Source organism: Ceratocystis lukuohia, assembly GCF_044167205.1.
Source record: "Ceratocystis lukuohia strain C4212 chromosome Unknown Supercontig3_pilon, whole genome shotgun sequence".
NCBI lineage: Eukaryota > Fungi > Ascomycota > Sordariomycetes > Microascales > Ceratocystidaceae > Ceratocystis > Ceratocystis lukuohia.
The window spans coordinates 1,737,124-1,760,347 of record NW_027263522.1 but is presented as its reverse complement, the minus strand read 5'-3'; the positions used below and the strand labels follow the sequence as shown (position 1 = coordinate 1,760,347).

The window sequence follows — 23,224 nt, the reverse complement described above, 5'->3', positions numbered from 1 at the left end:
TGAGAGCAAGGGTTTTTGGTGTTAGTAAAAGCGTGGACAAGTAAACGAAAAGGCACCAACTCTTTTTTTTTTTCTTCCAACTTACAAATGCTTCGCCATCTCTCAGCCTCGCTCTTTCTTCGAGCCTCCATTCCGTGTATAGCTTGCATCTAACCAATGGGAGTTCCGCAGATGCTGCACAATCTCCCAGGTGCCACCCAGATTTCCTTGCCGGACGCAGCGCATGTTGGGCATCTGATCCCCGGCAGTTTCCCCTATTAACAGATATACAGTTAGTTGTTGTGGCTCGCCATTTGCGAATTCTGGGATTGGGGCACAATTGACGTTGGATTTTGCAGGGAGAACACAGGAAGCCAACTTACATATACCACGTGACCATCGGCGTTGGTGTTATTATGTGAGTCCTGGGCGGACAGCTTGAGGATATGGTCTTTTTTTGAGCAGCACATGATGTAGGTGAATAAAACTTTGCGGGGTTGTTTAAAGGGTAGTAGAATAGACAGGATTGTTACCAATCTTCTCTAATCAGACTGGATGAATGATGGTCTGTTGTGGTGGCCGAGCAAACAGAGCAGCAATAGTGAACGTGCGGAAAGGAAGAGGGAAAAATAACAGCGTAGTACAACAAAGTGTAAGCGGAAAGGGAAATGCAATCAAATAAAGGAACCCAAATGGGCTTGGTAAAAACAGCAGCAGCTTGAGAGAGGGGGTATCAAAGAAGACGAAAGCGACCTTGTGATCGAAGCTCGAAAAAATCTAAAGTGGAAAAAAAAGAAGCCAATAATAAAGGCCAAAGTGCAAGTATCCAGGTGCTGTGAAGGGAAGTAGAAGATTAAAGAAGAAAAGAAGAGGCCTGATGAAGACGATAAAGAGGATGAACGTGGTGATGGGCGGATCCAGCCGTCAAGATGTCGAGGAGACTTGAGGTATTTGTAGTTTACAACAACAACACTTACAGGCCATCTATCTGCCTCATTTCTCTGCTGGCCAAAGAAATTCTAAGGGAGTGTATAAAATAGAAGGCGTGTGTGTGTGAGTTGTCAAGCTAGTGAAATAAGAAAAGATAGAAAATGAAAAACCAAGATTTCAAAATACTTGTTAAATAGATAAAATATATGCCAGAGAGAGAATAGGAAGAAGGCTTTCCTGCGTTCATAAAGGGTCATCCTTGTCTCTATCTTCCCTTGAGAAGAATAACACAAGACGCCCCTCAGGGCTCCATTAACGGCAATGGAGGCTTTCCCCCAGAACGAAGAGACAAGCTTCGGTGTTAGTTGTCAAGTGTGCTTGCTATGCGGGGAACAGATGGTGAATGTGACTATTAGCCTCGTCCCACGACAGGAAAAAAAAAAAGAGCGAGACGGAAAATAACTGGAACATACTTCAAGCTATCTAAACGAAGTTGAGCTAATCTAAGCTAGGCATAGTTGGCGATCGGCTAGACAAGGCTGTCTGCTGTAAAGACGAACTAACAGTTGGATTGTCAGAAGCATGGAAGTTAAGGTGCTGTGGAATCACACTCTGAATAAGGCCTTTTCTTGGTGTCAACATGGGCCATGCGAAATAGCAGCACGCACTTTACTGCTCTCCTCTGCTCGGCCTCGCACTGCGCTACGCTGGAAAAAAGACGACGGCGCTAGTTTGAATAAGACTTGTGGGGGACAGAAGGATACTGCTATGGATGGAGGGAAGGGGGGGGGTGTCAGTCCCTCATAGATAGCATAGAATAATGGGTGTCTGTATGTGCCCAAGCTGTATATGGGTAAGTGTTATGCGTATGATCAGCTGGCTGCTGCAGTGCTTTGTCTGGTCTAGCCCAATGCGAAAAAATACCAAGCTGAACATGTTCACTTGAAATGTCCTATGCACACCCCTTCACATCTTCACGTCCATCCTGCACCAAGCACACCATATCACACGCCACTGCTACAGGACGCACCTTCTCGTGGTTGAGGGATAGGAATCCCTGGCGGTGGGATGGACACACCATATCCCTGTGGTTCTTTCTTTCTGTCACGTTTCGGGTGGTGAGCAGCTCTTGTGCCTTCTCAGGCTAGGCTGGTTATTCAATCAGAAACTTTCAGCACAAGTATGTGAATCCCTGGGAGACTGGGCCACTTTGAAGACTAGAAAAGACTAGAACCGATTTGTCTCGTCACACTGTAGAGTCGCAATGTATCATCTACCAGTCTATGGAGGGGAGTGCGTGCTTGGAAAGATTCAGCCGAGGGAGATATATAGTGGCGTGTCGGATAATGAAGGCTTGCTTGAAGACGTCGCACAGTGTCATTCGGTATTCAAGGGCACAGGGCTTTTAATTTAGGGTTTTTTGAGAATCTTTTTTTCTGCATTGTGAAAAGAAGAAAAATTACAAACACTGCTCATTAGTATATTTCTGGATCTAGCGCCATTGAAGGATGAGTGGTGGTTCTCAGTTTTTGGCCTTGCAAGATATCGCAAGGGGAGCCAATAGGAATAAAAGCCAGAATTGGAAAACGCCATTGTGGCGAGTCTGAGAGAGCTGAAATTATGTATCAAAAATTTCAACGGCCACATACGATGTGTAAGTTATCTTTGCGTTGTTATGTGATAGGGGGAAAAGTAAAAAAGCCAAGGGAGGAACAAATCTTTTAAACAACCAACAACAGAAAAAGTGTTGTGGCCATGGTATCATGCAACTGCCAGTGCCAAGAAGCGTCCAGTACAGGTGTCTTGAACCCACAATCTTCTTGGCATGTAGCTTTTAGCTAGCCTTAGATGGCTAGACGAGACGAGGCGAGGCGAGGCGAGGCGTCATCATGATGAGGGGAGGTTGAGGCCGAGGTCAAGAACGAGGACTCGCGGATTTCTTTGTTGAAGCTAACTACGTAGTAGCATGCAGTACTGTAGCATCGGTGGAAGCCTGCTAAATTGGCGTTGCTCTCTCGTCCAGGAGAGAGAAGAGCTACTATAGAACTATAGGGAAACAAAAGAGAGAGGATGCACGGCGGAAGGGGGGGGTTTAGCTCGCCCTCAGAACCTGAAGCTGCACGCACTGACATCACACTTGGCAAGGAAGTGGACCATTTATTACACCTTCTTTCAGCTCTGCACTATGAGTGCGGACTGAGCGTTGTTGGGAAGTCCAAGATGCCACAACCTTGTGAGGGGGTTGTCTGGCAGAGAGGTCGCTGTTGATCGTCGTTCTTGTCAGACAGCGGGAGGACGGAAGTATAGGCGATGATAGGGCCAGTAGGGATTGTGGCTAGTCAGGCAAGACGAGAACTGTCGAGTTATCGACTTGTCATTTTCGGAGTGGAGGGAGGAGGGGGGGAAACGAAGAAGGAGGAGGAGACGAAGGAAGTGAAGGGTTTGTCTATCCTTGCCCTCAAGGGAAACAAAAGAAAAAGAAAAAAAAAAGGAATAAAATGAAGCGATTTTTCCTGCGTTTTTGCTAGGTAAAGTTAGGCAAGCCTGCGCAAAGCAAAGTAAACTAGAAATTTGATTTGACTTGTTACAAAATTCTCAGAGCTCAAGGCGCAAGAATCAAATGTGGGATCACAGCCCGGATCTAGGTAGCCTAACAGCTCCGGTTACGTGATGGGCCCCAGGACCTTGGTCCGTTCTACTGCCCTTTTGTTTAACCTCATACAAAATCAAGCCCTACATAGGGAGGAGTAACAAGCCACAAATTTCAAATTGGCAATTTGCGATAGCTGCATAGGGCAAGCGGCAAACAGACAACGCCCACGAAAAAAAAATATAAAAAAAAAAAATAGAAAAACAAAAATTTATTAAGGGTTATGCATGTAGTAGACAGCTCATGATGGTAGCTGCTTGTCTCAATGCACACTTCTTTCCTTGTTGTCTGCTTTTCAGCTGACCGTGCTGCCATGTGGTTGATCCATTTGAGGGCAGCCTCCAAGAGCGCAAGGTAAGTGTAGTGTTATACGTGATATTGCGGTGTAGATTTTTTTTTTTTTCGCAATTGCCTGTTGAGTAGATGGGATACCTTGCCTCACTACACACCCCACAACGCAAGTCTTCACATCTTCACGTCCTCACATCTTCTTCACATATTCAAAACTATATATTCACATATTGATTTGTCCAAAATGCCTTTACACCACTATATCCGCGGCTCTCTGTTTGATTTTCTTGTCCTGCAAGGTAAGTCTTCTCTCTGCTGTGTTGGCCTGTTGGATTGTGTGAAATGTAAATTAAATTGCCAGCTTCCTGCTTGTGCTTTGCTAGATGCAGGCGCAGATGCATGCCATTTCAAAACAAGGCATAGATCCCTTGACAATCCTCGGATATTTGCTTACTGCGAGGAATGGATGGCTTGTCATCGGCTACGCTACACTATGCGACATGATGGCAGCACATGACTGACACCTCAAGCTGACCGATACAGCCGCCTTAGCCTAGACGCATGTATAGTGTAGGTCGCGACATACGCATGCCTACATATGTATACACATACATATCTACACACGCGACATACGTATTCATATGGGTGCCTAACCAGACACTCACCCAGCCCATCACGATATGCTTCTCGATGCAATCCGATGTCCACTTACCATCTCATTGTACTCCATATATCACGTGACTCGCCAACTTCATGTCTGGACAAGCCACACATCACCTTGTACACCACCTTGCCATGCCGTGCCACACCACGCCATTTCTACTCCCCAAGCACCGGTCCGTCGGTCCGTCGGCTTACCTGCTGCTGGCAATCCTACAAACAAGAGCAAGAACCCGATTTTGCTTTGCTCAGAAGTCCTGTCTCGCTGTTCACGTCTGCTATCGCCACCACTGCTTCGATCAAGCCTGCTGGCAGGAAAGGTCTGTACATACCATGATTCTGGGTCTTATCCTTAGTCTCGGACACGTCTAGCCAATCATTTGCTCGTTATGCTCACTGCCAATTATGATTTGTCGCTTTTTCATAGCACCATGTCGTTTGCTCGAGATGATAGAGATCCCCTGCGTTTCATCCATCTCAGCACACCCTCTCGACTTGTTGAGGAGGTGGTTCTAGCTCCCTCTCTTCTCTCTTCTCTCCTCTTTTTCTCTTTGTCTGCCTGTTGCCCTTCCTCTTCTCTTCCTCTTCCTTTTCCCTCCCTCTTTCCTCTTGCCTGTAACCTTGTATGGCTTCTGGATCATCACTTACCAATGACCCAATGGTTTAGTAGCAAAAAAGCAAAGTCCATCGAATCCCACCACACTAAACTAAAACTGTAACGGATGACTGGTACTGGTCAGAGAGGGTGAAGGTATAGTAACAAAGCTTGCGTGAACAACTAAACGAGGACTAACCGTTGGTGGCACCACACATCAAATGTGTCTCGTCTCGCCTCACCTCGTCTCGGCTTTGGTATTTCTTTTCTTCCCTTGATCATCCTAAGCCGAACGGCAGAATAGCCCTGTTTGCTCTGATTCTGTTTGTTCTTGGCCCTGTAATCTACATGTCATTCTATCTGCATGCATTGTTGGTCTCCAGTGCTTGTTAGCGTTGTCTCTCAACAACCTTGCCAGCTACACTGTAACCAACGACGACTCGGGCATTCTCCATCATTTAATATCCGGAGGTATGCAAGTGTAACATGTCCTTCAGCTCACTCTTACTTTGTCAGACGTCTATGTAAGTACACAGGTAGGCCGCCCATCCCTAAACCGAGCCTTGGCTTATTTTGGATGCCTGCACTATTTTGCAGAGTACTTATTTTAGACTGGTTAAACTCCAACTTTGTGGTACTGCAACTAGACTAGAGTGCATATGACACAGTGTGTTCCTGTCAGCCAGGGCTGTCTACCAGTCCCGCTTTGCATTTGAAAGCCTAGAATCTGTAGGTCTGAATTGGCTTCTGACCTTGTTAGTTCTCTGGTATGTTAGACATAAACCGAAGGGATACCCTCATGTGTCCCAAGGGCGAGGGGTAAAAAGTGACTGACTAATGTTGATTAGATAGGATAATCACACCTTCGTTTAGATTGCGACCTTGCGTGGCACGGGCATTGCCTTGCTTTTGATGTGCTTTCCTTTGCAATCCTTCGTAGTCCTTTGCAGCACAGCTTCAGCAATGTTTCCCTAGATGCTCGCGCCAAGCCAGCCCTTGATTGCGGAAATCGGACCTTTAAAGCTGTGGAATCTTGCGCTTCGCTCCCAAGTGATAGCTAGATATTTCCGGCCATTATTGATGCGTTTCTGTTATATTGTCTCGTCCTGCCTCGTAGGTAAGCCGTATTTGTGTGATGAAGGAAAATATCAATGCCCAAGTATATATTATAAATGATTCAACGCTATAAAAGTCGACAAAAAAAGAATCACACCAATATCACACCAATATCACACCAACACCACATCGACACCACGCCATTCCTTGAGCCGGTTTATACCATGACGCCGCCCCCTACTTTATTGGGTATGACTTTCTGAGTCACCCGGCTTCGGCATGTTTTATGGACTTGCCAGCTCCTTGAAATCCACTTCGATTGTAGCTAATAGATAACCACAGCAGTCGGCATTTGCATCCATCAGGGGGATGAACCGGAACCCCGCGCGAAGACGGTCAAGCCGGATGCATTGCCAAGAGAGCAAAGGGTCCTGTCCAGGCAACGAGCTGTTTTCGACGACAGTGAATCTGCGTTTATGTGTTAGCTGAGGTCTCACCAACTCCAAAAATGGAGGATCAGAATGATAAGGAGTAGGTATAAGAAACATGGATATGGAGTGATTAAGATTGATTTGGTTCAAGCGTGAAAGTAATGACTTACCTAATGTAACTCAACTTGTCAGTTACTCTCCAAATCGACCCAAAATCCAGAACGCATCCGGGAACACCCCAATCGGGATTCCGGGAGTTGGAGGGTTTACTTCGTTGCGAATAAGTGCTGAAACTTTTACCGCTTCTGCTTTTGACACCACCGCCATTCTCTGGTACTTTATCCTGTGCTTCAGCATGCACCGTTACGACGACCGCTGATTCAACTCCTTTCGCCGGGTCAGGTTCGCCTGGTACTGGCTTGGAACCAAAGACGGAGAAACCGGCATGAAGGGTGATCTTCAACTGCATCACTTTCCAAACGCAAGCATCCAAGTGAGTCCGTGTGGATTTATCAAGGACACTGAAGCCAGGCGGTTTCGTTGTCCAGCCATCCTCATCAGCAAACATAGCATGGTTGATCATCATGGGCGCATCGTTGTCCTGCCAATTCATCGCAACCATTTGCACGCCTTTGGTCCAGAAAGAGGCTGGGTTGGGATTTGAACTGTCGATGCGCTTGACGTCTGGGTATGCGCGCATAAAATACTGCTTGTTGTGGGTAAAGACCCTTTCAGCATCAGTCGCATATAGCTCAGGGATACGCGCTTCCGAAATCGAGAAGATGTGAGCTGGATTTTTGTTGGACAGTGTTTCAAGACCTTTAAACCGTTGGCCTTGGGTATAAACAGCTAGTTTGCCTAGACACTCGGCAATTCCTTCCCTACTAGCTGCAGTTTTCTTCTTGTTCTTGGCCGTCTTCTTGGACCTTTTCTCCTTCTTCTGGACGAGGGATAGTGAAACGCCCTGAATCAGGTGTTGAGGAGGGTCATCGCCATCGTCATCATCATCCCAGGCCTCGCTGCGTGTCAGTGGCCTTCTATGACCGGGCGTACGTGCCGCTAAAGATCTCGTAGAGTCTTCGATAACGCTGAGATTTGACCCGCTAGAAGAGTAAAATGCTGTCCCCAAGACATAGGAAGAACCTTGACTGCTGATTGACTCACGCGAGATAGTGTTTTCATGTCCTGCCATAGGATTATACAAGCCAACCTGGGCGTCACCCCTTCTTCGGCGAGCTCGGACTTCGGGCGTCAGTCGATGCAAAGCCTGCCCACTGATGCTGCGGAAACGTTCAATCATTTCACCAGAGAACTTCATATTGCGGCTTCCACGGTGCTTTTTGACCTTGATGAGGATCTTGCGCTTCAAATCGCAAAGCTTGGGGACACGGAATTGCGGATCGTAGTCGTCTATCGGCGCTGAAAGTAACATATCGCCCCATTCCTCACGCATGATTTTCACCATAAGTTCTTGTTGACTATGGTCGGCGTGTACTTCTAGCGATATAATTAGGGGGAGCGGGTTATGTGTGAAGGCGTTATCGGCAATAGCGCGGCATACTTCTCGAAAGCCGCATGGAGGGCATACTGTCCAGCCGTGCATCACAAGAGGTTCCCGCACAGCCTCTTTTGCGCCGAGAAAAGTTGAGGGTGGTGAATCCGGCGACTGATTTGTGTCCAAAAGCTTTCTCTTGCGGCCTTTTCCTTGGCTAGCAGTGGTAGCGGTTGCTGGCAAGTTTTGCTCACTCCTAGTAGAAGTATTGCTAGTACTTCGACTGTGATTTGAACTCCAGCCCCCATTTCGACCACTGCTACTGGACCGGCCTCGAAAGCCGAAGAGGCTGGCCGCCATCTGAGGCAGCCTTTCACCTCGAATGCCCCTATCTACGTCGCCGTTCCAGACGTCAATTTCAACGCAGCGACAGCCACGTTGGAGAACCTAGAGATTATAGTTGAGTCAGCCTGCTGTTTAGTATGCAACTTAGCCACATGTGGCTGCAAGCTTTCGCTTAGCTTACCTTGGCATAGGCTTCAGGTGTGCAAGGTGACATCCACTGATGACCTTCAAGATAGGTGTTGTGGCTGCTGTTGATAAAGTAGTGCGTGATCGGCATGGTCAGATCCTTTTCGGGAACTGCTGCAATAGCATTGCCGGCGTTCATGTGGAAAAACATATCGACTACGGTATCAGCACTGAGCTTTTTGTTTGGGCCATTTGACTCTAGATCTTGACCAGGCAAAGGAGCAAATGTTTCCCGTAACCTTTCCGGATTTTTATCGGCAGCGAGCTTTGCATATTCTCCCACAATCCTTTGTTGAATACTGACTGTCGGCAATGGAAAATCCACAGCTTCCCGTTTTGCTAAGCCCCTCATCTCACTACCAACAGCCAACTTTTTGGACAGCTTCGAAGGCCGGAGGGCATTGACTCGTGGCGTTTCGCTGGTAGGTGTCTCGTTAGCCCATGTCAAGCTCTGTGCCTTCCTGGATGCCACATGCTCCTTATGGAGGAAAAAGATATGGGACTCGTCCATCGTTTCAGACTTCTCGAGCGGGGTGGGCGGTGTGATGATCGGTGACAGCGGCGGTTTCACTGCCGAAAGCGAAAATGGGTCGGCCTGTGGGACGACATGATTTTGTTCATGTTGTCGCTGCGAGGCTGTTTGGATGCATCCATGCACAGGCGCAGGTACCGGCCGCTCATCTACCACCACGGGAGATGGGTGTGGAGAGTTACTAGTGCTAGGATGGGTAAGGGTATTTATAGAAGGATGTGGCATGACCGGAGAAGCAGAGAAAGATGACTAGAAAAGGTTGAAGTCCAGATTTCAGATTTGGTAGGGTTTCTTGAAAGTGAAAGCTCCCACACGATGTAGATGCTTAAATAGCAGGGAGATACGAAGCCAATTTACGGCTGCGATGAGTGAAAGACGTTGAGACTGTTCAAATAGAGGTAGTTTGGTTTGTTGATGTCTATGGGTTCTCAATCTGAGGAATGTAGGGGGGGGGGATGTCGAAGTTTTTATAATTTTTTACGAAGTAATGTCACAAGAGGCCACCAAGAGAAAAAGGAGAAGAAAGAAATGAAATAAGGAAGCAACTCAAAGTTTCTGCAAAAGCTTTTAGGCAGGTATAGTAAGATCTAAAGTCTGCCGTTGGCTTTGCTTTTCAGGTTTGTGAAAAACCCAGGCTAGGGCAGAGCAGGGCGAGAATTGTTTAGGTTAAGACAGATGAGATAAAATAGCGGATATGTTGCATGAGCATGCACAGACATACATGGAACGGGGACATTTTTTTTTGGGGGGGGGGGGGGAGGGGGATTTCGAAGGGGTCCAAGACGAACAAAGCATCCAACTAGCAAGGAAAACAAACAATTGAGTTGGGTATATGCCTAGGGCGGTCGGCCATTCAAGACAGAAAGAAGAAGGGCTGCAGCTACTGCGGCAGTGCTCCCAAGATGCCGTGTCCTACGAAACCACTAGCACAATGCAACCTTTTATTTGGGATTGTTTCTTGGCTTTTAATTATTTTATCATTAGTCCCATTGTATTCTCCAACAGTTAGTATCAAGAAGGTGACTAATAAGTGTTAGTTTTTATTGTTATTTTTATTTAGGTTGGGCTTTTTTTCTTTTTTGTTACGCCTCTTTAGCCTTTTCTCCTAATAATTGTCAGAACGAACACAAGGAGACATACCATAAGATGAGCACGTATCAATATCCAAGCAAATAAGAGTAGCCAGCTGGTGAGAAGAGCACATGATAAGACGTTGTAATATGACGCTTAACTCAACAGCCTCAATGGGAAAGAGCCTAGATCATCCTTTATCCTGGCAGAGCGCTCAGAAAAGAAGGAGAGAAACCTGATCCGGCAGGTGCCAAAAAAAGATGGACGACAGCGTTGGGCAGTTACTGGCCTTGCCACAAGGCCTGATCTGAGAATACCGAGAAAAGATTCATGTTCGTGGAAACCAGAGGGAGGGAGAATGAGGAAACTACGGAATTAGACAAAAAAAATGAAGGGGGGTACGATACGTACCAGGCTTTGGGTTAGACAAGGAGTATATGACGAGCGAGGAAGGAAGTGGAATGAAGTTGCCGCCCGCCAGGAAAGAGCAAGCGATGAAAAAAAAAAAATCGAATCAAGCACCCGAGGCCTGGGCTAGGCCTGAGACCTGAGCATCACAATGACGTATGTAGATACTATGCTTCTTTGCCCCTCTACTTCTACTTCTACAGCTCGTCAGGACAAAACACTTGGCTGACCTTTTTTTTTCGCAGATCTACGTGATGTGGTGTCAGCTTCACTCACGACACTCTCAGCTGCAGCCGGCCCCTTGAATCTTGTGTTGCCGCGTTGTGTATTGCCCCGCGCTCAATTTGGGGTTTTTTTCTTTCTTCGGCGTTTTTCCTCGTTTCTATTTATTCTCCGACATGTGAAAGAACGCAGAACGCTTGTGCCGGCACACAGATTACAGATCAAAGCAGTGCTATATCGGGACTTTGCCCGCATGGAGAGAATGTTTGGGTTGCGGTGTGTTGGACGGACCAATCTTTAATGACACATCTAGCGCTACGCTGTCATCATGTCAGGTCAGTTCAAAGGATGGGGATTTCGTTTGTGTAATTTCAGGGTAGGGATAATGTGTACTCCACGAGCTGTGAAGAAGGGTTACAGTATTTGCCACGCTTTTGTAACATCACGATGTTTACATTAGAAATTCTTCAGTGTTCATAAAAAATATTATCCTAGATGTGCCACATGCCTATCCGCGTGACTGACTATATGAATGTGATGCTGATCTTCCAGTCCGCAAGCCGGCCCCAACTCCAGGAAGAACGCCGGTCTGTTGAGGTGATTGGGTCGACCGGGCTTGCCCATCAGCGCTAGTGCCAAGAATTGGCGACACATGGGTTTCGATGATGTTTGACGCCTTAGACGTCAACATCTTGACCGCCTTGCTGTTCAGCAGCTTCATAGAGGCCTCCCCAATCGCGGTGCGCGGCTGTCGGCCACCAGTAAACGGACAGCTGCTAGCCGGGCTGGGAGCCGAGCTAGAAGACGCAGTTGATGAGGATGACAGGTGCTGCGGCTTATTAGCCAGAGACGGGTGGTGGGGCGGCGGTGGATACTGGGGCATGTTTGGATGTCCGAATCCGAAGGCCGGCGCACTGCTGTTGTGGCTTGTTGAAGGGCGGGGCGGGAGTGCGGGTGTGGCGGGTTGGTGTGTAGAGGGAGGAGATTCCATGGGAGTGTAGGGGGGTGGTGGGGGAAGGGGCGGAGGGGAAGGGTTTTGTGAGGAGGGGAAAGTGTTTGCGTACGCGGGGGGAGAGATCATAGCAGGAGATGGGAGGGGTGGCGGGAGGCCGGGTGAGGAAGGGGTGCCTATGTGCATGTTAGGCATAGACGGGCGGTATTTCAGCCCCTGGTGCTGTTGATTGCTGGAGGCAATGCATTCAGGAGGAGGCGGGGGGTGGGTTGACACCGCGGAGGCCGGAGGGGAAGCTAGCGAGGGCCGACGAGGTGGAATAGGGGCGTTTTGAGCGCTAGGTGGGGGGGACGGCTGAGGGAGGCCCGGCGAAGCGGATGGCAGACCTGGAGAAGGGGTCGGAGATACGCCTGGGCGGAAGGGTATGAATTTTCCGGGAGATTTAGCCGGAGGAGACACAAGAGCGGGAGGTGTCTCGATGCTCTCATAGACTGGGCCTGTGCCTTTTAGAGGCTCTGGCCTGGACTGGGTGGACGATTTTGGGGACAGGGATTGTGTAGTAGTAGTGGTACTACCGGGGTTACTCGAGACGGGAGGAGTAGAGTCTGCCAGCTCAACAGGACCAGGGCCGGAGTCGTGTTTGACGGGGGTCGAGTCAGCTTCAAACACCCCATCGTCGACAGGCTTGCTACCGCCTTGGCTAGGCCGTCTTTGTGGGTCAATGGCGGGGTTGTCTTCTAGGAAAAAGCCCCATGGATTGGCCTGCATAAGCGGAGCTGCATCTTGGCTTTGTTCTCGGCCCACGCTCGAACTTTCCTCGCCTGAGCCACTCCCATCAGGCCCTTTATTTAGGCGATGAAGATCATTGCCCGGCATTTCTGCAATAAAGTCCGTCGTGGCCATCCCACAATCAAGCTCAGCCACAAACGCCGATGGCGCTGTGTTCAGCGCCACATCAGACTGGAGCTCCTGTATCGACGGGTTAGCAGAGGGGACATCGCCTGACTGCAGCTCTGGGATATCCGGTCGTGGTGTGCGTTGGGACGCAACAGGTTTCTTTTGTGGGAGCAGCTGTGGAAGCGTTGGCTCCCGGAACTGGTGCGAAGACGGGGAGGCAAAACTAGGTGAGACCGGAGCTGAGCCGTAGGCTGAGTAGCTGTGTGGCACAGTCGGAGGCTGGTGGTAGGATGCTGGGTTTGCAATGGCTGGCTGTCCGTAGACAGGTGATAAAGGAGGGTGTGTTTGCTGGTGTTGATGCTGCTGCTGCTGTGGGAATGAGGTAGGTTGGCCCGGAAGATTCTGTTGGCCGTAGTGGCCAGGGTAAAACTTCGGTTGAGACCTAGAGGACTGTACAGCCGATGGGACAGATGGAGAGGCCGGTAGATACGGTGGCTGTGCTGGTTTTGGGGGGTATTGTGGTTGCGACTGTGTTTGTTGTGGTTGCGATTGCTGGTGAGTCGATGGTGAAATGAGCGGATTCATAGATGGCTTTCGATTGAGCGTTGCCTGGCGTGGAGGAGGAGGGGGATGTGGGTGTGAGTGAGAGTTAGGATGTGGAGGCGGTAATTGCTGGGGCTGCGGTGGCAGCTGCTTCGGCAGATGAGGCAATTGCTTCTGCTGCGGCTGTTGTGGCAGTTGCTTCTGTGGAAGGGGCACTTGTTTCTGTTGAGGTTGTTTGGCCAACTGCTGTTGTGAGTGAGAGTGAGGTAGCGGTTTTTGCTGCTGCTGCTGTGGCTGATGCGGCAACTGTTTCTGCAGGAGTGGCTTTTGCTGAGGCTGTTGGCCTAGTTGCTGTTGTGAGTGGGAATGAGATAGCGGTTTTTGTTGCTGCTGTTGTGGTAGCTGCTGTGGTGGGCGGGGAAGTTGCTTCTGTTGCAGTTGGTGTGCGTGTGACGGATGCACCTGTGGATGGGCCTGGGGCTTCTCCTGTAGTTCTTGTTGGTGCTGCTGCTCCTCTCGCAGCTTGCGCAGCTTCCGCTGTTCCCGCCTCTCGCGCTGCTCTCTCTGCTGCTTCTCAAGGTCGGACTCGAAGCCAAAGCCCTGCACCTGTGACATGCTCACTGGCTTGTGTTGCTGGCCGGGCATGCGTGGGTATGCGCCGTCCTGGCTGGGAATAGGAAAACTGGCCATGCTTCAGGGGCAATAGCCAGCCAGGGGTTGACAGGTAGGTAGAAGAGCAAGCAAATTTGAAGAGTTGATGCAAAGGCTTATTGAGGATAGGAAAAACGAAAGTAAAGAATCGAAATGGGGCCTAGAGATCGAGTAAGGCAGCAAAAGATGTGCTAGATGAAAAGACTAAAGCAAAGGCAAGAAACTGCATAAAACAAAAGGAACGAGTCGCTAATGTCTGTTACGAGTAAAATAAGATAAAGACAGGCTCTAAAGCCAGCAAGAGGCGCCCCACGGAGAAAAAAAGCAGGAAAAAAGTCCGTATTTCTTTTTTGGCCCTCTCTTTTCTGTGCACTCCGCTGCAACGTGACTTGATGTAAGATCAGAAAGACGAGACAAGCCAAAGGGCGGGAAATAATAAATAGCCCGTCTTGTCCCAAAGCGGCATCCAAACAAAGGGAGGCCCGATTGCGACTCGACTGACTTGGAGAACAGTCTCTCTTGAGAAAGCTCCCCACAAAGACTTGGGGCGTTTTTATTCAAAAACAGCAAATAGACCCCAAGTTCCAATTCCAACTGTTGGCAGGCCAGAATAAAAAGAAAGAAGGGAAGAAAAACAAAAGAAGAAAAGAAATAAAGGACCTGAAAACAGGCAAGGGGGCCGGAGAAAGATAAGACGAAGAAAGGAGGCAAAAAAGCGAAAAAATAAATAACAATAAAAAATAAAAAGTAAAAAGTAAAAAGTAAAAAAGGGAAATTGCCTTGTTGGAATTGAAGACGGCGTGCCTGTCCTGCCTGGGGCTTTCCTTCCCTCTTGGGATGTACGTGTGCGAAGAAACCACTTCTTGCCGTCGCCCTAATAACAGGAGAAGAGACGCAGACGAGGAAAAGAAAAAAAGCAAGACGACAAAAAGACGCAGTTAGCATACGAGCAAGTGCATGGCACAGAAAACCCAAGAAAAAGAATGGAGAACGAGCAAACCAGTGCTTAGGTAGCCGGCTGTGAAGATGGGGGCCGTTTTGCTGTGATTGGAGGGAGAAGGAATAGGAAGGAAGCAAGAAGGCCAGAGCTTTTTTTTTTCTCGTCCTCTACCTCAGTCCCTAGGCCAGACCCTTCCTTTACACTAGTAACTAAATAACCTCCGAACAGCAACTACCTGCCTGCCAACCTATGAACTTGATCCTATTCTTCTTGCTTGTCACGTCGGCTGAGCGGCTGCATGCAGGGCAGCAATACGCAGCAAAGCAGTACAGCCACAGCTACGCCTACTCCACCAGCAGTCTAAGCCAAGACATGCTCGACAGTAATGCAATGCAAGTCTGCAGTCCAGAGACACAAGCTATTCTATTCGCAACATTTACGATCTAGGGAAGGGAGAGAGGCAGCCAATCAAGAGAGCTTGTCAGCTCTTTTCTGTTCTATACTTGTCCTTATCAGCTTAGACATGTAGACATAAATAACATACCAAGAATTTCGCAGTCTTTGTCTTTGGGGATAATGGCATGGAGCACTAGCACGGATAGCTGCAATTGGGAATGCAGGCTCAGCTAACCAGTTATTAGTTGTCAGTCACTTGCAACCTAGGAGTCCCCCCCCCCCCCCCTTGCAAGAACGCCTGACCTTTTGTGTACGGGCTCCCTCAACACAAAAACTAGGTTTTCCTTGTCAGCCCAAGCTAGCTAGCCCCTTTATTAGAGTAGTGCTAGTATAATACGCAAAGTGGCAGAAAAGCAGGTGGAGCCCATACGCCATAGATTCACCGCTTTTATATTCACAATGGAGAGGCCAGAACAGTTGCAAATGGTGGAAAGTCAATAGGCATGGTGATGGATATTTTACAGTTGTGAATATTTCATTTCCCAATTCTTTTTGCACACATCCCCTCTTACTTCGTTCCTTCCCGCAGAACACAAATGAGCATAGCCCTCACCTCACCAATCCTTCCATCCCTCCGCCGTTATCCTCTGCTCCCCTCCCACAACCATACCAAGAAGCCACAGACCAGGTTAGGAACAAAGACGAAGGAAAAGAAGACAGAATGTGTAATACATGTAAACCAAAGGCAAAAACCAAGAAAATTTCAATGAAAGAAAAGAATATGATCGCAGCTAAGCAAGACAGATACACTGAAAAAAAATGAACATGAAGAAAAAAGATAGTTCGCATCTGCCCGTGAGGACAAAGACAGCAAATGAAATAAGAAATAGAAATAGAGCGCGTCGGGCGTGTTTTTGTTTAAAGATGTAAAAAGAGGGTAATCGCAGGCAAAGGGGTAGGTCAGAGTAAAGCAGGTTTGGCCCAAGGTTGATTGATCATCAAGTCAGAAGAGTGGAGTCAGAAAAGAACCCATAATGCCAAGGTCCGTAAACAGCCAGACAGAGGGTCGGAAGAAGAGGATATTAATAAAGGCCAGAAACCCAATCAAGAGTGTGAAAACAACAAGACAAAAGAGATTAGAAGGAGTATTCGTAATGACGAAAAAAAGAAATAGGGTAGAGCTAAAGCGATGAGAGGAAAGATAAAAGAGCGATAGGCGGTGCGCAAACAAAACAGAAAGAAAAGAAAACCTCAGAGTCCGTGAGGGCGCGTGGGCGGCAGGGCGTATACCAAAAAGAAACAATTCAAAACAAAAAAACCACAAAGGCAAGCATCTGACACACTCAAGACAGGGCAAGACAACCCTCCCCCATTCACTCACTCAATCATCCTTACTAGAGTCCATATCGATACGCTTTAGGCACTCATCCCACCGCCGCTTGCCCGGGCGCACCTGATACAGCCTACTGACAGACGTCTCCGTCGCACCAAGCTCCATGGCTGTCAGCGTCTTGGTACGATAGCAGTCCAAAGCACGCTGCAGGAACACAGGACGGCCTGCAAAAACACGGCTCTGCAGCCATGCCATGCGGTGGCCCAGGTCATTCAGGCGCACCTCGCGTGAGCGCATGGCCTTGCGTGTACGGGGAACACAGACTTGCACGTCCTCATCACGGTCAGAGCCCGAGGAAGCAGTCACGTGCACCCGCACGTGCATTTTGCTGTCACGCTCAGCACGTGCCGAATGACGACCACCACGAGCGTGATGCCGGCCCTCGGTAGCAGAGATACCGTCATCCTCAAAGTCGTCAGCAGCATCGTCAGTGAAGAAACGCGCGCCGGTAGCCGAGGGTGGGGGGGACTGCATTTCACGAGGGAAGTAGGAGCGCGGATACACGCTGAAGCCCTTGCGGAAGGAGTCGGGAATCTCGCGGGTATCTACATTTTCAAGGGTAGCACGCACGCGCAATCGCGAACGCCGGGCCACATCCTCAACAAGAATAAACTTGCGCTTCTTGGCTTCTGGGAGCTCCGGGAATATGTCCGGTGGGTCATGTGGGTTCTCATTGCCATCATTGGCGAGCGGACCAGCACCCGTGGGAAGGCCACCAGCCATACGGCTAGCATCGCTCTGACGCTCACTTGTAGGTGTACCACTGGGGTAGGGACTGCCGTACTGGTTTTGGAACACATGGGCAGGACGAGGGCCCTCAGAAGAGGGCGATTCACGGGATTCAGCAGCTATCAAGACAGTTAGTTAGCAAGATATTCGCCAAACAAGGGGATGGCTATTAGTTAATGCGGGGAGGGACAGCCTTGGAAGTAGAAGAGGGGCAGGACGAAAAGGACGAAGACAGATAAAGAACAAGGGCAAGGATAGGTAGTTCCAGCAGTAAGGTAAGGGACGGATAGCAAAGGGATGATAGTACAAAGAACCCATAAATATGGGACGGGTAGCACAGAGTAAAAGGGCAAGTCAATGATGACGTAGCAACAACGACGATAACGGCGAGACCAAGTGCAGCTTGCACCGGTCTCACCAGCCCAACCCGGCAAGAGACAATAAAAGGACCATCAAGCGGCAAGCAATGAATGGAAAGCAAGGGCGGTGACGATGTGAGGCAGTTGGAAACACTCCCTAGTCCAGCCAGGTAGCTTGTGGAAGTAGTTCCGGCCTTGCCTCAACTTCAAAGCAAGGCTACTCTGTCCACCTCTTTCTCTCCTTTTCTCAAAACACTGCACAAGAGACAAAGCGTGCAGGAGAAATCTCAGTCCCCCCTTGTTCCCCTTGTCATTCTAATCCTAGCCCCGGTCTGTAAGCCCTGTGCTTGGGCGGGGGTAGCGGGCCATAAAAAAAGGAACGGCCCAGCAAGAGAAACAGAAGAACAAAGAGACAAAAAGAGGAACAACAGGGGGTAGAGGAACAAAGGAACAAAGGAGTGCGAACGGACACATGAGAAGGGGTGGGGAAGGAGGCGAAGACGAGGGGAGAGGAAAGAAAGAGTTGCCTCTTTTTTTTCTTTTCTTGCTTGCTGCCACACGCATGCCACTCGGTCCAAGACGAGAAAGCCATGGGGGGGAAAAAAGGATAAAAAGAATGAAGAAAGCCCAGGTCGGCTTCAGGAGTATAAAGTCAGGTCGTTGCTCTGCATCTTAGCCCAAGCTCTTCATGTATCTCTACTACCCTTTGTGACCGTCCTTTTTCTATACGGCTGCTTTGTCATAGAATCTCTTGTGTCTGTCCCAGGATGAAACGAAGGACTATTAACAGAGAACATGGTAGCATGTCTTCCCACTGAGGAAACCGAAAATAAGAGAAGAGTATGGGGGAGGGATGTCGGAAAATAAAAGAAGCTCGGGGCGTATGAGAAGCAAAGATACAAAAGCCAACTCTGGCATTGCTTCTGTTTTGCCTTTCTATACAAGCCAGCCACTTCTGTAGGCCCTTCTCGCAGACTTAGACGTTAGGAACCGAGTTTTTAAATGGCAGAGAATCAGGACAGGCCCAGGCAAGACCACCAGGCATTTCTAGAGCCACTACAGCATTGGCGATTTGCCGCGAGTCTTGCCGCCTTGTGCGCGTTTCTTTGGGTTTCTTTTTTCACAAGGCCCCAATAACAGTGGCAAAGAAAGAATGGCAAAAGAGAAAAGCAAGGGGGACAGAAAGAGGAATAACAATAAAAACAAATAAATTCTCCCAAGCAAGAAGTAAATGTTTCTTCCCCAACTCGAGACTCTTCACGAGCAAAGGAGGAAAACAGGAACAACTGCTGGTTTTTTTCTGTGTGCGTGTATACAACAACACTTTGGTAGCAAAAAGTAACAAAAACAAAGAACAACTGCAAGAGAAAATGAAGAAACAGACGAGAGACATAGCAGCTCAGAGAAAAAAAAAAAGAAAGCCCCGCAAGATATCAAAACAGAGATCAAAACTCCCTCGAAGAAAAAAGAAACAGGAAAGAGAAACAACAGAAAATATTGTATCAAACGCAGAACACAAACAATGAAAACACCAAGAGCCTCTCGACAGGAGCTAGTCCATGATCACTCAGTAAGAAACTGAGACGAATTAAGACACGACAAGCCAAGAGACTTTTGTTGCTTGTCAACCAAAGAAAAGAAAAATAAAACGGAAAGAAAAAAATGACAAGGGCGCAGCACAAGGAGCCAGCAAGTAAATGATACACGCCAAGCTCCTCTTACAGCAGACAAAAAAAGACAAGTCTTCCCAAACTCTTCCTGATTCTTCTTCAAGTCGGTTTCAACCTCCGCAGACTCAACCTCGCAACAGGGCCGTCTTTCTTCTTGATCTTCAGCTGAGGTAGTCAGCGCGCCTTGGCTCTTTCGAGGTTCGTCGCTCGTTCTTAGCCAAGTGAAGCATATAGTCCACAGGCGAATGCTTCTTTAGCACGCGCACATGCGAAGAAGAGTAAAGCCTTAAGATAAAAGCGAATGAATTTCCCTGTCCAGGGACTCTCATCCCAAACGATGTTATGTCTGATGAAAAGGCGTTTAGGTCAAAGCACTGTTCGTCCGACCATGGTTGGGAGGTGTATCAATTGCTTGGCTATACCCTGGTCCACGGATGCACCGACAAGGGATATATGTAAAGCCCCACCCATAAGTCGGTGTGGCGAGGATAGTTGGACAGGGGCATATTGCTGTTGTGAGAAAAGGAGACAAAGAGGGAGTGAATAAAATGAAGATGGGTATGGGGGAAAAGGCCGGGACAAGAAGTCGGTGAAGAGAAACTTCAGTAAACTTTTGTCTTTACAAACCAATTCCCCTGTAATGAGTAAGGAAAACAGGAGATAGAGAAAGAGGTGACAAGCTAGTGTATGATCAGGAACAATAAACAAGGTAACAAAGAAAAGAAATTGCGAGAAAGGCCGCCATTAAAGCTAGACCAGCCAACGCCTCAATATCAGAGGGAAATATATGTATGTGTTGGTTAGAGGGGCAACAAGGTGAAAAGCAGATGAACCAAGGAAGAGAAAATATTGTAAATGTTCGAAAAGGATATCATTTAACCAACGAGGAAGAAAAAAAAAAACACAAAGTGTATGGGGGCTCAACTTTTGAAGGGTCCCGAGAGAACGAACTGAGAAAAACGCAGAAAGATATCAAGTGATTAAGCTGTAAGGAAATCAGCAGGATATGAGAAAAAAGTCAAAATATCTGCATGGAAATCAAAAAGGCTTGATGGGGGAAATGCTGGAACTGGAGTAGGGAAAGGAAACAGTAGAGGAAAGGGCCAAGAGAAAACGGGAGGTAGAATTCAGAACGCCACACAAGTACAAACCAGCAACAACAGGATGAGCATTAGCAGTACAGAAAATGCCGTGTAGACTGCCCCTCCCGACTTTACCTGTCCTATTTCCATAGACAGTAGAGTCCTCATGACGCACAGCCGTGCCAGCACTGGCAACACCCAAAAACAAACTTCACCGTTCATCAGCTCACATCTGGTGCGAAAACATGTTCATCTCCTCACCCGTCGGCGTCGTCGAGGAAGACGTCGTCGCTGAGTGCTGGTGAACTTGCTGCGGATGTTGAGGATGGTGTTGCTGGTGATGTTGAGGGTGCTGGGGCTGCAAGTGCTGGGGTTTTGGGGCTGCTGAGTCTGCGGCTGTTGGTGGGGATGCTGCGGCTGTTGCTGCTGGTGGTGCTGTTGGTGTTCAGGCGCATGGTGCTGGTGGTGGAGAGGCTGTCCCATCGTTCCGACGGGAGGCTTACCCATACTATGAGGGGGCATGTGGCCAGCGCTCAGGTGGCCGACCTGGACCTGAGCCTGCGCATGTGTCTGCATGGCCTTGCGCGTGTTCATTTTAGCCATACGACGAACACGCCGCGACCGCAGACGAGGGTCTTGGTTAGAGTTTCTCCAGCTGTCGACGGCACGTTGGATAAGGCCACGCTTGCCACGGAGCGTAGGGTTCAGCTGAGCCAAAGCCCAACCGACAGTGTTACACTCTGTTTCGTAAACCTGGCGGTTGCCGCGGTATTGCTCTTTAGGGCAGCACGCACGCGGGTACACGCAGTTTTCGGTCTTGAAGTCCTGTGAGAGCTCTTCAGTGTTGACAGACTCGACGTCGCAGCGGATGGTGTACTCCATCTTGACACGGTCACGCGAGTACTCAAAAGCGATCCACTGCACGCCGTTTTGGTCTTGTCGCACGACCAGGGGTGTGGTGGCAGGGATAGGACCAGGGGCAGCGTTCGGGTTCACAGCCTGGGGGGTCGAGCCAGTGGGCGTGAGCGGGGTGACAGATCCGCTGCTGTGGGCGCTACTCATGCCTGCAGAAGGGGCACTCTTCGGTTGCATTTGATGAGTCTGAAGCTCCATCTTAGGGTTTCTAGGACTGTTTGCGACCATGGGTTGAGTGTGTTGGGCCATGGGGTTGTGCGGGGCAGCGTGAGACATCATCATCGCAGGCTGCGAAGACATTGGCTGCTGGTGCGGCTGCTGTTGATGTTGAGGGTGTTGGGCTGTGTGTGCAGTATGGTGGCCATAGGCAGGAGGCGCCTGAGATGGCATAGGCTGATACTGTTGTTGGGGAGGGTAGTACATCGGCTGCTGCATGGCCTGCGTGGGAGGCTGGCCGTAGATGCTGCGATGCTGGTCATGCTGAGGTGATGGAGCAACCGAGTTAGGCGCACTGCCTTGAGGCTGATGGTAGGACATCGAGGGATAAGGATGTCTTGGCATTTGGGTAGCGGCCATCATTTCGTTTGTATCTGGATGTGGGAAAAATGTTAGTAAAATTGCATTTACAAGTCAGGCACGTGACGCGCAACACGTGTAGGTATTTGTACAGTTTTTGAATGTGGATAGGGGCAGCTAGACAACTTGAAAAAAAAATGGTCCAGTGTTTTGACAGGGTCCAGCACTGGCTGGCATTATGTTTCTTATGCAGCTGTCGGGAGGAGCCAATTCCTGGCTTGGTGTCTACTTTTGCACTATAGGCTGTGCTTTGGTAGGATGCAATGCATGTGTACGTAGAGGCCGTGTAAAGCCATAAACATATGCACTTCACGGTTTTGGCTAGTCTTACCTGCGGAAGGATAGCCGGTTGTGCTTTGCGAGCTGTTATACGGTGAAGTGGTTGCGTGCGAGTAGTAATGCGGCAGTTGCGAAGCGTCTTGCTGTTGTGTAGTAGCGGTAGTAGAAGAGGCTGATTGGGGATACACCGACGCGATGCTATGCGGCGAAGGGTAGCCGGTATGAGACTGCGCGGATGATTGTGACTGCGACTGCTGAGCAATGCTGGATGTTCGAGATTGAGGCGCAAAGGGCGATGGTTGCTGAGACTGGTTGTGATTCGTCTGAGTTTGAAGGCCCATTAGTATGTTTGTGGGTGAGACCAAGGTCCAAAGCGGTCGAGAGCAAGAAGGAGGCGAGAAAGGGGAAGCACAGAGCTAGAAGCAAGAGAGCTATGTTGCAGGACAAGAACAGAGAATGACGACGTGTATATGTATGTAGATTCAGAAGTCGGAATCGCCAGGGCTAGCTGGAGTTCAAGGGAATGCTTGCAGACAAATAGGAAGAGGCAGCAGGAGAAAGAACGATGAGAAACGAGAGACGGAAAAGACAAATGTCAAGAACGGACAAGCCAAGGGAAAACGAATGCGATTCACGGGGTGAAAGCAAAGAGGAAGTACTGGCGTATAAGAGAAACCAGATATAGAGCAAAGATGGAAGAAGGTGAAGAGACTTTCAGGTATGGGGGTTTTGGCGGTACAAGTAAGAAAGAATGCAGGGCCGGCTGGCTAAATAAGGGCAGGCTGGTTTGGCTGGGCAAGGCTCGGGACTGGGGTGTGGGTAAAGGAGCAAGGAGATCAGGATAAGGAGGAGAGTAGGGCTTAAAAGGAGACCAGGAGAAAAGTGAGCGAGTGTAGTAAAAGAACAAGACGAGGGAAGAGAAAAAAATAAAAGGGAAAAAAAGGCAAAACGAACAAGGGAATGACAGCTGTTATACAGGCCCAGGACGACAAAT

General features: G+C 48.9%; 4 protein-coding genes across 4 annotated transcripts; all 4 read right to left on the bottom strand.

Annotated features, from left to right (window-relative positions):
• Positions 1-6,445: 6,445 nt before the first annotated feature.
• On the bottom strand, positions 6,446-9,126 carry HOO65_030469 (phospholipase C; the record flags this gene model as incomplete). The annotated part of the gene is made up of 3 exons (XM_071001889.1): positions 6,446-6,629; positions 6,763-8,531; positions 8,611-9,126. The coding sequence occupies 3 exons, from the start codon at positions 9,124-9,126 to the stop codon at positions 6,446-6,448; spliced, it is 2,469 nt and encodes an 822-aa protein (XP_070860148.1).
• Positions 9,127-11,356: 2,230 nt separating this feature from the next.
• HOO65_030468 (uncharacterized protein) lies at positions 11,357-13,930 on the bottom strand (the record flags this gene model as incomplete). Its single annotated transcript, XM_071000425.1, has 1 exon — positions 11,357-13,930. One exon carries the CDS (start codon positions 13,928-13,930, stop codon positions 11,357-11,359), a length of 2,574 nt encoding a protein of 857 aa, XP_070860147.1.
• Positions 13,931-16,608: 2,678 nt separating this feature from the next.
• On the bottom strand, positions 16,609-17,667 carry HOO65_030467 (Ribosomal protein l24e; the record flags this gene model as incomplete). Its single annotated transcript, XM_071002297.1, has 2 exons — positions 16,609-17,468; positions 17,664-17,667. 2 exons carry the CDS (start codon positions 17,665-17,667, stop codon positions 16,609-16,611), a joined length of 864 nt encoding a protein of 287 aa, XP_070860146.1.
• Positions 17,668-20,709: 3,042 nt separating this feature from the next.
• On the bottom strand, positions 20,710-22,571 carry HOO65_030466 (ribosomal protein L24E; the record flags this gene model as incomplete). Its single annotated transcript, XM_071002051.1, has 2 exons — positions 20,710-21,965; positions 22,283-22,571. 2 exons carry the CDS (start codon positions 22,569-22,571, stop codon positions 20,710-20,712), a joined length of 1,545 nt encoding a protein of 514 aa, XP_070860145.1.
• Between the last annotated feature and the right edge of the window lie 653 nt (positions 22,572-23,224).